At 43.6% G+C, this 17,568-nt stretch overlaps 1 protein-coding gene across 1 annotated transcript in view; it reads right to left on the bottom strand.

Moving 5' to 3' along the window:
• LOC129323834 (nesprin-2-like) overlaps window positions 1-17,568 on the bottom strand; it is a 256,004-nt gene that overhangs the window by 220,858 nt on the left and 17,578 nt on the right. Inside the window, exons 11-14 of the mRNA XM_054970582.1 lie at window positions 17,014-17,187; window positions 16,155-16,305; window positions 6,665-6,823; window positions 5,791-5,952 (exon numbers count right to left, since the gene is read on the bottom strand). Coding sequence (XP_054826557.1) covers window positions 5,791-5,952; window positions 6,665-6,823; window positions 16,155-16,305; window positions 17,014-17,187 — 646 coding nt within the window. The remainder of the gene's footprint in view (window positions 1-5,790; window positions 5,953-6,664; window positions 6,824-16,154; window positions 16,306-17,013; window positions 17,188-17,568) is intronic.

Genomic DNA, 17,568 nt, shown 5'->3' with positions numbered 1-17,568 from the left:
CCACATACTTATTTTTGTCAACTGTCCTGAACAAATGAGAAGGAACAGTCTCTCCCTTTGGAAAGTATCCATAGCTGAATGGACATGCCACAGTTGAGTATCAAAGCTATGGGACTTTCTCCCCTCAAATTCGCAAACAGTTCTTTCCCTGATGAGAGGAGAAAGCAGGAAAAGGGGACAGGCTACCAGTTAAAATGAGTTGATGTATTGTCGAAGGCTTTCACGGCCGGAGAACGATGGTTGTTGTGGGTTTTCCGGGCTGTATTGCCGTGGTCTTGGCATGAGTTGAAAATGAGTTGATTTATCTATTTATTTATATTATTCATAGACTGCCTTTCTCACTGGGACTCAATGTGAATTAAACTAAGTAAGTCAATACAATAAACAAGATAGGACATCCAAAAGTCAGTGCAGTAAGATTCGACTTGTGGAAATCTAGAACCATCCAGGGATCCAAAACAGTGGTGAACCAAAGCGTAAGTATTAAAATGCCACATTAAACAATGCAAAAATTACATGGAACTTACTTACAGCAACAGGAACTACAAATTAAATATAGTGGTGTAGTCTACAGTCCCTAACCCTTTCTGAATCATTTTGCTACACTATAGCCCTGAGCAAAAAGCCCTCTTGAACAATTCACGGTGCTGGTATTGACCTTGAAAGCCCTACACAGCTTGGGACCACCATACCTTAAGGGCCACCTTCTCCCGTACGAACCTATCCATCCACTCTGTTCATCTTTGGAGGCATTGCTTCAGGTGCTCCCCACCATCTGAGACTAGATGGGTAGCAACCTAGGAAAAGGCCTTCTCGGTCGTGGCACCAAAACTTAAGATTCTCTCTCTCCAAGGAGCTTCTCCTGTTTCCTTCCATCATTGTCTTCAGCCAGTGGGTAAAAACATTTTTCATTTCATGTGGCGTACCCTCAGTAAACTCTTATTGACTATCCACTCTGGTTGTGTTTGCTTTTTTAGAATCATAGACTCATAGGGTTGGAAGGGACCTCTAGGGTCATCTAGTCCAACACCCTGCACAATGCAGGAAATTCACAAATACCGCCCCCCCAACTGCCCCAGTGACCCCTGCTCCATGCCCAGAAGATGGCGAAACACCTTCACGATGTCTGTAAGTTTTTATTGTATTAATATATACATTTTAAATGTTATTTTAATGTTTTAAATGTTTTAATATCTGTTGTTTACCACCTTGGGGACCAAAATCTGGGTGGAAACACAGCAGATAAATGATCTTAAATAAATAAATTCAGTTTTTCAGAATAAATTCCCTCCCACACACTTTGATAGGATGGTGTAATTTTTCCTCAGCCCACATATAGTCAGTCTCTCATTCACCTCCTCTGCCCTTAGAAACCATTTGCCAAAGCAAGCAAGAAAGGCTTCTTCTTCACTGCTATGAGTAGATGGTGTCATAGCAGTTTTGTGTAGTGGTTAAAAGTGCAGGACTCTAATCTGGAGAACCGGGTTTGATTCCCCACTCCTCCGCTTGAAGCCAGCTGGGTGACCTTGGGTCAGTCACAGCTCTTTCAGAGCCCTCTCAGCCCCACCCACCTCACAGGGTGTTTTGTTGTGGGGATTATAATAATAATGACATACTTTGTAAACCACTCTGAGTGGGCATTAAGTTGTCCTGAAGAGCAGTATATAAATTGAATGTTGTTGTTGTTGTTGTGATGGTGATGATGATGATGATGTCAAGCAGTCTTGTTTCAGAGGGTTAAACTGGTGGTATGTCAGTTGAGGTTTCAGGGTGCTTTTTGGTTTCTGATTTTTTTTAGTAAAATTAAAAGTACCACCTTAAATACTAACAAGATTTATTCCAGAGACATTTTTTTTTGTAAATCAGAGGTCATCTTATCGGATAAATGAAGTATACATTTACAGCAGATATATTTACACTTAAAGTTACAAGCAAGAAAAAGGCAGGAATGGACCCCTCTTTGTAACAGTTCCCGACTCCCTCCTTTCTGTTATTTTAAATGTATTTGTGACAGAGATACGCTTCATGCGTCTGATGAAGTGAGCGCTGACGCACAAAAGCTTGTGCTGGAATAAACTTTGTTAGTCTTCAAGGTGCTACTGGATTCCTGTTTAATTCTGCTACAACAGACGGCTATCTCTCTAGAGTGGACATTTTAGTGTTTGTAAATCTTAGTCGGTAATTGCTGGTAATGTGTTTTCGAAAGCGTTGCTGCATATTTTGTCAGCTGCTTTCAAATCTTTCATGGATTTATAAGGTGGGGTAGAACTATTTTAAATCAATTTTAAATCAATAAAATGAAATAAATAATCAAGAATCAACATTCGCTCGAGACAAAACAGTTTTCCCCACTGACCTTTTCCCATTACCCAAGCCTTAAGATGATCACAAGTTGCAAACATTAATTCTTGCACAAACGAAAGTGTTCCCAGCCCAGTAACATCAGCGTGAGAAAGACTCGTGAAATGCAAACATGTTGATTCAATAAAACAGATGCAATCTTTTTACTCGTGTCTGAAGAAGGGAGCTGTGACTCTCAAAAACTTACACCCTGAAAATCTTGCTGGTCTCTAAGGCGCCACTGGACTCGAATCCTGCTGTTCTACTGTAGACCGACACGGCTACCCACCTAAAACTAATGCAATCTTTCTGAACTCCATAGAAACTCTTTATGAACTCCTTGAGAGCCTAACAATTTTGTTCAATGCTTCTTGAGACGGAGAATTTTTCTTTCTGTCACAAACGTTATCCGTTACAATGTCAATGGCTGGGTGCTGGTTGGTGGCTTTCATCTCTTTGGCAAAGATACCCATGCTTGTACAACCTGTTAACAATAGAGATGGGCACGAACCGAAATACGAACCAAAGTTCATCATGAACCAGGCCGGTTCGCAGTTCGTGAACCACGGATCATCAGAGCCCAGTTCTGATGAACTGCCACGAATTTTAGGGTGGTTCGTTTGGTACATTTTTTGGTTTGTCACTGCAGACAGCCTGGTGCCAATCAATCAGTTCCCTAGGCAACAGGGGTTGGGCTTTCTGCAGACCTTCTGCTGACCCAGAAGTGGTGACTTGCTGGCCCGGAAAATGATGTTTTCACGAACCAAAAACAAACTGGTTCGTGAAGCAGGGCAGGTTCGTTAATGTTCGTGGTTCGTGAAACGTGATGAACCACGAACCGCATGGTTCGTTTTTTTTCTGGTTTGTGCCCATCTCTAGTTAACAACACTTTCTTCTGTGTTGCCATTAACTGCGGGGGGCAGGGGGGGCGGTGGATTTCTGCTGAACTGGAGACTTTTCTCTCATCCTGCCTTGCAGATATGAGCTTAGCAGTACATTACATAGCTGCATTAGAAAGGGGCATTTTTGGATACAAGCGTTCAGGAGCAATGCAACACACAGAGAAATGAAACTTCAAACATTTCCTGTACTCCAAAGCGAAATAATCACGTAGCCAGTTCAAGGATGTCCAATAGCGCACTCTGCTGGTGCATTAAAGGGAGCATTTTCTCTGCAGTGAGGAGTCCAGCAGGATTCATATTTAAGATTTCTACAAACTAAGGCGCAGTTTCCAGCTTCAAACAAGCTACTTCTGCAAAAGCAAACAGCCATCTCTGCTTCATCTGCACAGCAAGCCACTTCTCCCAGATTCAGGATCTTTACTTCTATTAATTAAAAACACCATTCCTGGTTTGCAGCATGCTAATTCTGTTTGAGTGGTGCAAAGTTTTGAGCCTTGCCACACCTCGTGGCAAAAGCAGACTACACGTGGTACACATTTAACAGTTGTCTGACATTAAGTATCATCTCTCCAAAGAGATGTTTGTTACAGTACCATCAATATATCTAATTCTCAATGTGGCCAATCTGTGGATGCTTAAATCTGGAGACTGGAGCCGTGAAGAGACGAGACAGATCTTTCTAACAACCAGGAAAAAGCCACAGGTTTGCAGAAAAATCTGAAATAAATGCATCGGGGGGAGGGGTTAAACTCCCCAAAGTAATAAAAGCAGCACCTGTAGCTTTAAGAAACTCAACTGTATTGTGGCTGTTGCTATGCAACCACAACAGCCTTGATTTCTGTCAGTAAAAGGAGGGGGAGTGAGGTGGGCTCCTCCCCAGGGCTCTTTTGGCCTTTGAGGGAGTACTCAGTAGGGCCAGGCCTGGTAGCAACCATCCTGCAACTTGCTACCACCTGACTTGCATAACTCACCCAGGCCCAGCTGCTTGCTACCGGTCAACAGCAGCCACCCCACAAAATTCAGCATGGTACAACGGTTAGAATTTTGGACTAGGCTCAAATCCCCATTCTGCTACGGAAGCTCGCTGGGTGACCTTGGGTCAGCCACACAGTCCCAGCCTAACCTACCTCACAGGGTTGTTAGTCTAAAATGGAAGAGAAGAGAATGCTTTAACGCTTCTTTGGGTCCCCCCTGTGGAGAAAGGTCAGGTCTAAATGAAGTAAAGAAATAATAAATACAGTTGAAGATGGGAAGGCAGATAAAAGGTGGGTGGAGTGGAAGGAGAAAAGGAAGAATGGAAAAGTGAGCATAGGGGGCTACCCGGAGAAGGAAAGGGGGGAACAGTGTGCAGAAGGGTATACAGGGGAAAGTGAGGTGCCCTCCTCAAGTTCTCGCAGGTTCCCCTCCATGCAACTGGGCTGGGTCCAGCAGCCAACCCTGCACAACTGGGCCCAGCCCAGTGGCTAGAACCATGCAGAGTTTTCCCAGAGAGAGACTGTCAGAGGGAGGGAAGGAGAGAGGAAGGGAGGGAAAGCTGTATAGGGAGGGGGCAGATTAAAGGAGGTTGGTTGATGGGTAGGTGGGAAGGAGAGCAGGAAAAGGGGAGAGGCTGTGGGAGCTTCCCTACAAGGAAAAGAGGAAGCAGTAGGGGGAACCGAGATGCCCTTCAGAACTCCTTGCTGGTCCCCCCCTTAACCATGCAGTTTCTTCCCTTCATTGCAAAGGAATCCGTGTTTGCTGTGTTTGAGAGCTCCTGTAGCACAGCAGTTAAGTGGTTTGGCTGCGAATCAGCATTCCACTGGTTCAAATCCCGCTGCTGCCATGAGCTCAGTAGGTGGCCTTGGGTAAGCCCCTCCTCTCAGCCCCAGCTCCCCAGCTGTATTGTGGGGATAATAACAACACTAACTTGTTCAGCGCTCTGGGTGAGGCACTAATCTGTCTAGAAGAGCAGTATATAAGTGCAGTTATTTATTATTATTATTATTATTATTATTATTATTATTATTATTATTATTATTATTATTATTTTGCCGCCTTTAGCTTTTCTGATTCTATTACATGCTTGCACTTGAGCAAATCAATGTAATCTGCTGACAAAGATATTCAAATTTCTATCCAGAAGAAATAGTCTGTGGACATGTTACGGGAGAACAGAATCAGTGACAGCGAAAAGTTACGTTAGAACAATACAATCAGCAGTATTCCTCCTGTTTCACAAACAGCGTTGTAACTCTCAGTTTAAAATACTACTAGCAGTACTTCTTTGGTTAGATGAAACCACAAGTGATTCAAAACAGACAACAAGGCACTGGACAAAACCTCTGCATTGCATTCATATTCCTCTTCAGACTAGCCTGCAGCTTAAAGAGGAAGTAGCAGACGCTCAGAAACGCAACAGTCAATTTCACTTTCCCCAAGAGTCAGTGTGGTGTAGCAGTTAGAATAGGGCTCAGATCCGTACTCTACCTTGCAACCAGCCATCTCTCACTGGTTTAGAACTGGCCAGCTATATTTACCTACAGACAGCGATCATCCGCGTCTACCCTACCTCCAACTCTGCCAACTCTTCTTCAGTCAGATGACGGTCTTCTACATTCTTCAGCTCTGAGTTAGTCCACAGATCAATCGAGCCAGATAAATTAAGGAGCTTGTCCCACAGGGCCAGAGCTCTTCCCAGATTATCGCAATAATTCTCAGTCCTTTCGTTGATCTACAAGAGGGTTTGTGGTTTCCAGAAGCAAAGAGGGGGTAGAAAGCACAACATAAGCCTTTAGCAACTCCATATGTAAAGGAAGGAGGAGATCAAACCAGGGAGATAAACAAGAAGGGGGTAAATCAGATATACCCGTTGGGTAGAGACAGTTTCTTACCAAATATGGCTTTAAATATTAGCATACCAAAGAAAAATGCAGCTCTCACCTGCTTCTAAAGACAGGTCTAGCAAGGTGGTTTGGCACATCACATTTTATCCCCTCCCAATGCTATGTCCCAACTAGTCTCAGAAGTGAAGAAATCATTGGCAAGCAGACTCAACTGAGAATCAACAGCTCTTACCATCCGTTTAAGAAACGCATTGATGCATCCTGGCCCTAAGATCTGCACTGACAGAAAAAGCTTCTGGGAGGACAACAATCCAAACAATGCAAGCCAATATTGCCTGCCTACGTACCACCCCCCGGTGGAATTATCCACTGCCAGACTTCATGTCCGACATAAAGAGAGAAAGCCACAGAGATCAGCCAACCTCAAGCTCCAAAGTCACAAAGCTCTGCTTTGATTTTTTAAAAAAATTGGAATGTATTTTCCTAAGGATTCCTTGACGCGCTGCAATTGATTTATCTGAAATATTACTTGCCAGTCTGACTCAATTACAATAATGTATAGGAAATCAAAGCTCCTCAATTGCTTAATTTTTTACATACATCCAGCCATCTGTCCACAATAACATTAGCCTCGTTCTCAAAGGGGGGCTCCTCAAAGCTCTTCATTTTGTTCAGCTGGAACTGAAGGTTTTTGCTGATCTGATTTATCCTGTCGAGGTCTTCGGAATGGCTATTGAATTCCTTCTTCGCCATCTCGACCTGTGGAAATGTGAGAATTTGCATTTATTGGGAAGTGCATTGTGTTTGGGGACAAATTCTAAGGAGAAAGGAAGAAACCTGCCAGGGTTGCTTTTTGTGTAGGGGAAGAGGGTAGGTCTTTTGATAATGCTTTAGTAATGCAGTGCTTTAATGTTTATTTTACTCATTTAAAATATAAAAAGGAGAATCAAATAGATGCACTTTCCAGTGACCAAGAGGTTAGCACTCAAATTTGTTACGCAGAAGAAGTTTCAAATATGGCCATAATTTTTCAGATTTGCACCCATGTCGGCTTGTCCTGGATATATCCCATAATTTTATGAGCCACTCCCTTAAAATACAAATCTTTCTTTTGCTTTTAATCATTTCGGCAAGCCACAACCATCCAAAATAACAGCTTTCTCTCTCTGTGACACTGAGAGATCTCTGTCTTTTGGTGCTACACCTCTGAAGATGCCAGCCACAGCTGCTGGCGAAACGTCAGGAACTACAATGCCAAGACCACGGCAATACAGCCCGGAAAACCCACAACAACCATCGTTCTCCGGCCGTGAAAGCCTTTGACAATACAGCTTTCTCTCTCTCTTTTTCTTTCCACATTGCTCTTTTTAAACAGATTAGCAGGGATATCTTTGCATCTAAGGGGAAGTGAACAGTCAAAATCCCATTCATTTCTGTCAAAATGTACTAATTGCTAAGATGACTAAAAGGACTTCTTAATTAAAAAATGACCTAAAGTAATCCATTGTGGTAATTTCCGTATCAAACATTTGATCATTTCATCTCTGATGTTAATTTGATCTAGAAAGTTAATTGTAATGTCTGTGTATAATAAAACAGGATCACAGACATGCATCTTTTCCTCCCAAGCGATATTCAGCCTCTTCCCTTCCCTTTCTAACTCTTCCTCCCCTTTTTGTCTCCCTGTTTGTCTGCTATTTTGAGATCGTAGCCTCGAAGGCAAGGCCCTATGATTTTGAATGACTGCTGCACAATGCCTGAAATGTTTAAATAAAAGTATCCAATGCATTTTAGGATTCAAATCTAGGGGTTTTAGGAAGAGCAATCATCTGACCAAACACAAGGTAATACAATACTAATGTAGGATGGGCACTACTCCGCTGGGAGCAGAGCAAGTTTGCAGGAGGTATTTTTGCTGGTGTCGCCCACCCATCCAGAAAAGCTACTTCTGAGGGTCAGGAAGACCTGAGGGGTAAGGGGGGGAGAAGGGCCGCAGAAAGAAGGGGAAATCATCGTCACTCTTAAAGCTTGGTAACAGAGCAAAACTTCACACAAGAGCGTGCATGATTTCTGTCACAACTTCATTTTTCTTCAACCCCTACTTGATCAAGGTGGGAGTTGGAGAAGTTTCTGGTTAAGATCCCCTGACAAAGACATTTGTGAAACATGCTGGGGTCTAAAAAGATCAATAAACTCTCTCATTGCACCTTGTGCTTCTCTTTTGTCTTAATGCACCTTATAGGTGTGGCTGTCTTTTTTCTGACTGTTGTGGGTACCCCCCTCATGCCATATACGATGGATCCCCTGAGACTGAAAAGACGTATAAAAGAGCATTAAAAAGAGGAAGATGGTAAAAATCAGAGAGAGAGAGAGAGAGAGAGAGAGAGGAACAGACGGACAACAATCTATGTATAAATTTATGATTGCACTTACTCACATTCATTCCTTTCTACACTTATCTCTTCCTTTATTATCTCTAGCTGGTCACCGAGGGCAGGAAAATGTCTTCTTAAAAACTATGTATTTTGGTGATGCTGTATAAATACTAAATAATTCTGAAACAATGGATTTTTTTCAAAGAATACCAATTTCTTACAATGCATTTCTAAACAGAGTTGCACCCTTCGAAGACCAACGGCTTTAATACATATAGAAAGGTGTAACTCAGCTTAGGATGATGCTGTTAGAGCCTGCAATTCGGTGTCACAGACTGATCACCAGAGTCACCCGAACAGTGAAGAACCGTACCAAATTCACATCCATTGTCTGAGCATGACAATGAGACCAAGTTTTGTTTTTTAACTGTTCCTTTCAGACCTTTAAGGCTGTTTCTTTGTACATGATGGGATGTTTACCGAAAGCTCCCACAAGACCACAGAAACTGAAACACCGACCTCTAGCGTTTGGCAATTAGACAATCTCATTAATGAAGCCTTTGTTTCCCAGCAGACAATGAAGTCTGTTCTCCAATCGTTGTAGCCTGATGATGGGAAAGTAGAACAAAGGTCTGGTAGCAACAGAGGAGAGAGCTAGCTCTCTCTCTCTCTCCCCCATCATTTTCATGCGATGAAAAGAACAATGGGATTCTACAACCTCTGAAAAGAACTGCCCTGGCTTTTCTCAATTACAGATATCGATACAGAGTGTGATGCTGAATTTGCACAGCGCGGTGCCCCCTCTTGAACATCGCTGCGAACAGCTGGAGGATGAATGGCTCTTCCAATATAAAAACTATTACACAGTGAAATGGACTGGAACGGTTCGATAACACATACGGGCAGAACAGGTTTGGGTGAACCAATTTTATGCTCTGAAAGACAGCAAGCCTTCCAGACAAATGTTATGCCAGGACCTATGGTCTGGTTCATTTGAAGTACCTTTCCCTTGGCCTCAAATGGACAGAGGTGAGAGCTCCACCTCTTCTCCCTTCTGAAATGGGAGCCAGAGCTGATCTGTCCTCTCTTGCCTTTTCCTTCAAGCTCTTTAAAGGCCTTAGACAGGTTTCGGGGCCGCCCAGTTAATAATAATAACGTTCCGATTTATATACTGCCATTCAGGACAACTTAATGCTACACTCAGAGCGGTTTATAGTGTGTTATTATTATCCCCACAACAACCACCCTATGAGGTGGGTGGGGCTGAGAGGGCTCTGAAAGAGCTGTGACTGAACCAAGGTCACCCAGCTGGCTTCAAGCAGAGGAGTGGAGAATCAAACCTGGTTCTCCAGATTCAAGTCCTGCCATTCTTAACCACTACACCAAACTGGCTCTCCTTTGCCTCCCTTTACCCAAAAGCCCTATGGGGGCCTCATCAAACCCATAAGGTACCAATAGCACCTTCAGAGCAATCTCTGCTTGGCCCAGGGTGCAGCTTCCAGACAGCTGGTTGTCAGACGGCTGGATGTCAAAGCGCCAGCGGTTACTGACCAGCTGACTCTTAAAGGGGCCAGCCACTACTGATGGTGTGTAGACTTTTACAGAGGGCATCCGTAGCCAACCTGTGCTTGTCCTAGCCCCAACCTGGTGGAACTCTCTGCCGGAAGACACTCAGGCCTGCCAAGATCTTGTATCTTTTTGACGGGCCTGTAAGACAGAGATGTTCCGCCAGGCATATGGTTGAGGCCAGCACTGGATCCATCTAATTAGCCTCCCTGCCGGTCTCCTGCCAGTGGGGGGAGGAGCATATGGTCCATCTGCCTCCCCATGCTTGAGGAGTTAGAGGTTCACCAACCCACACCTCCACCCTTTTCTTCCCTTGTGTATGGTGGGCAGGGGAAGGGGGAAAGGTGCACCACCTGGAATGCTGAAATCCATGTTGGTACTGAGTTGTATTTTACTGGTTTTATTTGTTGTAATTTATCTATGATTGTAACCCGCCATGAGCCTGCTTGCGGGGAGGGCGGGCTACAAATCCAATCAATCAATCAATCAATCAATCAATCATTGGTGGGTGCTAGGCTTGATAACACAGGGTGTCAAGAAGGGGCAGGATCTGACGTTGTCCCCTGGCTCCCGCCAACACATTGCCTCATGCAGCTACACTGATGGAAAAATAAGTAATCATTATGACATGAGTACACAGCATACCTTAGAGGATGGGATGCATGCCAAAAGCCTGCAAGGACCCTCGATCTTCCTGGCACTTGCCTACCTCCAGCAGCCATTTCCAACACCGGAAATTTTATTGTCGACAGTGCAGTCCACGTGTGAACGAATAGCTCCATGGGCTGGGAGGCTGCAGTGGGGAAGGAGAGCGCGGTAAAACTTCCCACTTCTCCTTCCATCAGCCGAGCTCTGCTCGCACAAGAGGCAGGAAGGGGGTGACTTCACCCCTTTCTCCCTCTCCACTGCAGCCTCTCAACTCACACGACATCGCTTCATGTGGTTTGGAAAGGACTCTGGGGAGAAGTGGAAAGCTGGAGAGATCAGCAGCCATTGGTCCCTTCCATTGATACAAATTACAGGATCCAGCCCCTTAAGTTTGATCCTCATATCTAATTTCTGTGAAATGCAAAGCTACCAGCAGGGCTGTATCCATGGAGACATGGGCTGGTCCCCACAAAGACAGTCTAGTACTAATAATGAGTAGCATTTCTATAGAGCTTTCAGTGTTCAAAGCTCTTCCTATGTATTGTCAAAGCAATCTTGAGAACCAACATGGTGTAACGCTTAGAGGGTTGGATGAGTATCTGGGAAGCCTGTGTTCGAATCCCTGCTCTCTCGTGGAAGCTGACCTTGGGCCAGTCACTTGCTCTCTCTGCTTAACCTACCTCACAGGGTTGTTGTTGTGGTTAAAATAGAGGAGGCGTAATGTTGTAAGCCACTTTGGATCTCCATTGGAGAAAAATTAAGGTATAAAGAAGGCAAAGAAATGTTTCCTCCCCGTAGAGGTGTTCGATGTATTGTTGAAGGCTTTCACGGCTGGAGAACGATGGTTGATGTGGGTTTTCCGGGCTGTATTGCCGTGGTCTTGGCTGCTGGCGAAACGTCAGGAACTACAATGCCAAGACCACAGCAATACAGCCCGGAAAACCCACAACAACCAAGGCAAAGAAAGTTTTCAAATAAATATATCTTTTCAACAGCCTTGTAAGGTGCTGGTGGTGGAGACTGCACTCAAGTCAGAGTTGACTGATCCAATTACTAACCAAAGTCAACCCTGCTTAGCTTCTGAGATCTGATGAGATCAGGCTCACCTGGGCTATCCAGGTAGTATTATTATTCCCATATTGCAGTTGGGAGGCTGAGGCTAACGGATAGTGGCTTGATGAAGACCAGCAGTGAGTTTGCGGCTAAGGCCAGACTTCAACCAGCCACTTTACAGATCACAGTTCATTTGCTCAGCATGTGCAACGTAGGACCCCTCCCCTGGATGTACCTCTTTTACATGAAAAATAATTAAGGGGCAATCTGTGTGCATGAGAAGGGGCTGGCTGGAAGAAATCCTGCAATGGAACTACAGACAGCAGAAAAGCAGGGTACGATGGGGCAGAGGACTAGATCACTCCCTAAGCAACTAACAGAGATAAAATTTAAAATGTGCCCAGCACGATTCTGCCCAATTGTTCAGTAAGTAGCACATCTGTTCACATCTTCCATGGTTTTGGTCGACGGTTGCAAAGGGGGGGGGGGCTGGCAGGGATTTGGGTGTTTGACTTTTTAAAATTTTATGACAATCAATCGAATCCATTTAACTCCCCATTTGGGACTTTTTGTATTTTAGGGGAAGGGTGTACTTTTTTTTGCAAAGATTTAAACTGGTTTCCTCCTTGCACCTTTAACCTCCATCACAAGTCTTTCTGGCTACAGGCTTGGCAACTGGGGCTGAGCCGCACGGAACGGCTGTTCACACTTTCAGAAACGGCAAGTGTCGAGGGGCATCCGATGAAGTGAGCAGGCAGCAAAAGCTGGCAGAAGCTGGCCTGGATCTCTGCTTTGTTCACGCAACACATTTTTGTAAGTGTAAACATAAATATTTTTAAGCATGGATCTAAAAATACAGGAGAGAACAGAGCATATGTGTCTGCCAACATATGTATTAAAGAAAGAGAATCATCAGAGAGCTGGGATTGGCTCCCTCAAAAGATATCACAGGTCCTCTATAGCTGCTTGGGTTTAAAAAACGACGTTATTAGTTTTTAAGGTTTGCATTTCTATTATTTTCATAGTGTATTTTATATGTACATTTAAACTGCCTTGGGCACTAAATATGGTGGAGAGGCGGGATATAAGTCAAATAAATAAATAAATATAAGAGATCAGAGATTCAAGTCTCAAGTTCACAGCTTACTCCATTCATTTACTGCATTTGTACTCTGCCTTCATCCCCTACAGAGATCCAAAGCAGTTAACGTCATTCTCCTCTCCTCCATTTTACCTTCCCAACAAATCTGTGAGGTAGAATCGGATGAGGATGCATGTGGCTGGCCAAAAGTCATCCGGCAAGATTCCATGGCGCAGTGGGGATCCAAACCTCGGTCTCCCAGATCCTAATCTGACACTTCAAACCACGATCCCACGCTCTCTATTCCACCAATGGGGCAGTTTGCTGGAGGAGGCAACTACTGTGCTGTGCTACAGCGCCACTACTAAAGATGGCAGAAGGGGGTATTACAGCTACCAGCTGAGCAGGTGCTATAAGGGCTCAGTAAAATTCCATCTGGCCTACAAATCTGTTGACCTTAACTCTGAATAATACACAAAATGGCTCTTAGCTGGACAGTTGAAAAAAGTGTTCATGAAATGACAAAAGTTTGTGAAGAACAGGAACTTAACAATTCAGATACGTCTCCTTTTGCCCATACAGCATCGTTGTAAGCTAAGGCCTGTAAAGTCATTTCAACTATGCTTTGTTTGGTGGAAAGAGGTTGTGCATTGTCCGGCAGTGTGCTTTATGGCAGCCTTACAGCAAATTTAGAGAGGTGTTTTGCATGAACACATGAAGCTGTCTTATATTGAATCAGACCTTTGGCCCATCAAGTTCAGTGTTGCCAACTCAGACTGGCAGCAGCTCTCCGGGGTCTCAGGTAGAGGTCTTTTACATCAACTACTGCCTGGTCCTTTTAACTGGAGATGCTGGGGACTGAACCTGGGACCTTCTGTATGTCAAGCAGATGCTCTACCACTGCGCCACGGCCCCTCCTCCCAGCACCATGATCAGCAAGAAACCGACTGATTTCAGTTGTAGTCAGTTAGCTGTTTTTCTGTAAAGGCACATACAAATGGAGGAACCCACTCAAAACTAGTATCAAGGAAGAACGGTGAAAACACAAGCGTAGGGTACAAACAAAGTCAAAACACAATAAAATATGAAATACAAATATGATATTGTCTTGTATAATGTAGTCAAAGTTATAGTCAGAGTAATAAATAAATCAATATAATGCAAAATACCATATACACTGGAGCTATATCACAAGGCACAATCACCAGGTAATTACAGTCTATGGTTAGTATGCCAATGTCTATAACTTTGACTACATTATACTAGACAATATTATATTTGTATTTCATATTTTATTGTGTTTTGACTTTGTTTGTACCCTACTCTTGTACTCTTTTCACCATTCTTCCTTGTTTTTCTGTAAAGGACATAGGAGGAAGTAGGCCAGAAAAGAACAAACCATAATTAGTTTGCAGATTTTCATCGCATCTTCCTGAAAGTGTTTGTTTAAAAAAGGAATATGTATTTAAACACAGAAAGGCCTTATTTTTTTAGCTCTTCCTACAGCATACATCCAGAGAAGTTAGCCGTGTTAGTCTGTAGTAGCAAAATGCACATCTGACAAAGAGAACTGTGATTCTCGAAAGCTTATGCTACAGTAAAGTTGGTTAGTCTTAAAGGTGCTACTCTACAGCATGCATGGGATCTCACTGGCTGAAAAATTATCCTGGAGAGATCCCAAATATTATTTGCTTGAGGACAGTCTCTCTGGGCAACATTAAACATAGGTAGGGCTTATCCAACAAATCCGAGACAACTTCTGCAACAGAATATGGGGTGCCAGTTATTACATGCTGCATACTGGGAGAGGTGTGACTTGCACGATGAATATCAGTAGAACAGGTGGCAGGAAACTGTAAACAGCTCCATGGACTGAAATCTGCAGGGGAACCATGAACAAGTTACTGTCCAGTAGACCCCCACAGTAAGCTCCCTGAAAAAGAGAGGAGCCAAGTGAGGTACCATCTGTGCAGATAAGGCTAAAGGGCACAAGGAAGTGACACATTCCACTTTTTTCAATGTGACCCCCTCAGGAAATGGGAGATTATATCAAAGGCCTTTGCAACATCACACAGAACTCTGGAGCAGAAGTGCAATGGGGGAGATAATGGAAGATCCCCTTCTTGTGCAAGGTCTGTTCTCTGCTCTCAGATTTTTAGATGACTTCCGCCTTCATCTCCTCTCACTTGAGGCAACCCACCCGCCCACCCAAAGGTTCTTGCAGTACGCGCTTCTGAGACTTCAGGTTCCCTTTCCAGCTTCTGCTGTGCTACCGGGTCTCACCTGACAAAGTCTCAAGAGGTTGTTTTACAAGCACTTGAGCACCATTTTGGGTTTCCAAAGTAACCTGGGCGCATGCCAAATTCTGTTTGCAGCGGAGCCAGAGGAGGAAGATGAGAAGCGCAATGGTGGGTCTTATCTGCTCAACACCAGAAGGTGCTGCATGAGAAACATGCCGGAGCTTTCCTCACCTGTCTTGCAATTCCCCAATGTTACCAAGGCATCTGCCGAGGCACAGTGCTATGAAATTTGCACAGTGGGCAGCAAAAACCCTCTTCCGAATGGGCCTGCCATGCAAATACGTCAAATTGCATCACTGCAGCAAGAGTAATTTATGCACAAAAAAGGAAAACAACATTGCCTACAATGGAGGAATGATGGATAAAAGTTTTGGAGTTGGCATCATTGGCAAAACTCACTTCACAGATTAAAGACATTACTTACATTTTTGACTGAATGGAAACCGTTTATAGACTTTTTACATGAAACAGATAATGACTTGATATCTGGATTTATGGATTAAGAAATATGAACAACAGAAAAAAGAGGGCTCTTATGTTTAACATAGAATAAGTGAGACTATCAAAACGATGCATATTTGTTGCGGAGAAAATCGAAACTCAATGTGTCGTTTTAGCTTTCGTTTCTTTTTTTTATTTGTTATTTTATGTTTATATGTATTGTTAGTGTGTGTGTTTTTTTAGAATGCTGTTTTTTATCTTTTATGTTTATTGTTTATATCTTTTATGTTACTGTTTATAGTTTAAATAAAGAAAAATTCTTCCCCCCCCAAAAAAGTTGTATCATCGCTTCAGCTACTAACAGTGAGAGGAAAATAAGAAGTACTGAAGAGCAGCAGAAATCACATCTGGTGGCCCCCTCACTTCTCAGATTTCACCAGGTCTTGTCCATACATTTCAAAGCTTATATTTGCAGCCTTAAGGACTAGAAATTTTTTCCAGTTTTAAAACCCTGAAAATCACAGTTCTCAGTTTTGCAGCCAGGCCCAGTTTCTGCACTTCCCATGGCCCTCACTGGCACGAAACCACGAACTGATGCAAATGTAAACAGGATCCTTTGAACTCACCTTGGCCATGATCCTTTGCAGGTTCTCTTTTCCCATGTAAGAGGCTTGCTGTGACAGGGTACGCTCTTGTTTCTGAGTAATGCTTGCCAAACTGTTTTTGCAGCTGTGATATTGCTTCAAGAGCTCTATCGCCTGAGCACACTGTTCCTGCCTTTGGAAAGAAAATAACCAAAGTGGTTAACACATCTGCAGGCATGTCTAAGCCCAGAGAGGTTCCTTTTCCACAGGGCTGCGATCACACCATAAATCAAAGAACCCGACTTTCAGCACAAAGTCTAGTTCATTCTCCCAGTTCCAGGTAAGCTAAGCCTTCATTTATTTATAAGGAGTTGGTCTGTAGCCCTTCTATTGCAAACACAGGGCTATGTTTACTCTGTATAAAAAGAAAACGAACCAAGGCAGTCCAGATTATGAATCATGTAACAGAAAGATCGCATGACAGTCTACAGGGGCCCAATCCAGCTCAGGAACATGGCATGCGGAGAGGAAGGCTTTCTGCATCCTCCTCCCCCCCAAGCCTTTTCCCTTAGCTGAAATAGCCCTGGGAGGAGTTATTTGCCCCATTTTGGAGATGCCCACCTGACACATTACGAAATGTAACATATACTTTGGACCTGGGGAGCAGGTGTTGAGAAAGTTTTTTTCTGGCTGGATCCAAGAGAACTTCTGCCAACATGAGCAGACAGTACTTAGCTAGATGGTCTAACTCAGTAAGAGGCAACTTCACATGGTCAGTCTCCTACTTGCATTCTGAAGTCAAAGATCCCATGAGGGCTGTATTTTGTGATTCCTCTGAATATAGAGACTGATTTCCATGAATACTTCCAAGAGACACCCCAAACTTCCAGCAAACCCCTACCTTTCGGCAATGGCCAGCTTTGTCTCTTTCCACAAGCCTTCAATAACTCCCCAATGTCGAGTGACCTCATCTGCCTCCGTGGATTGTGAAAGCTGACTGGCCATTCCTTTTAAGGAATTCATTTCCACAGCATGGCGATTCAGCTTTTGCTTTAGTTCATTTAATGCTCTCAGCCTGCGTTGAGAAGAAAACAGACTATGATCAATGGCTGAAAGATAATGAATTGATGCCGTCTGAAGGCCTCTGCAAAACTGTCCAGGAACAGAGTTATCTGCATGGTTTAGCAAAGCACATGTAAATGCATATTTCTTCCAAGGGTGTTATCCTTTCATAAGTTCCTTATAACACTTAAGCGCAGATTCCTTGTTGGGGTGTTTGTTAATTTCATCAGGGGAAGAAGTAAATTGACAACGGTCCTTTTTTAAAAAATCATGGACGAATACATATCCCGCAGCAGTAGAAAAGGACGTGACAGAAAATGTTTGCATCTGTGCAGACTGTGCCTGGATCTGGCATGCATGCACAGATCAGGTACATGCAGAGGGCACGAAATGC

Source organism: Eublepharis macularius, chromosome 2 (assembly GCF_028583425.1).
Source record: "Eublepharis macularius isolate TG4126 chromosome 2, MPM_Emac_v1.0, whole genome shotgun sequence".
NCBI lineage: Eukaryota > Metazoa > Chordata > Lepidosauria > Squamata > Eublepharidae > Eublepharis > Eublepharis macularius.
This window is presented reverse-complemented; position numbering and strand designations above follow the sequence as displayed.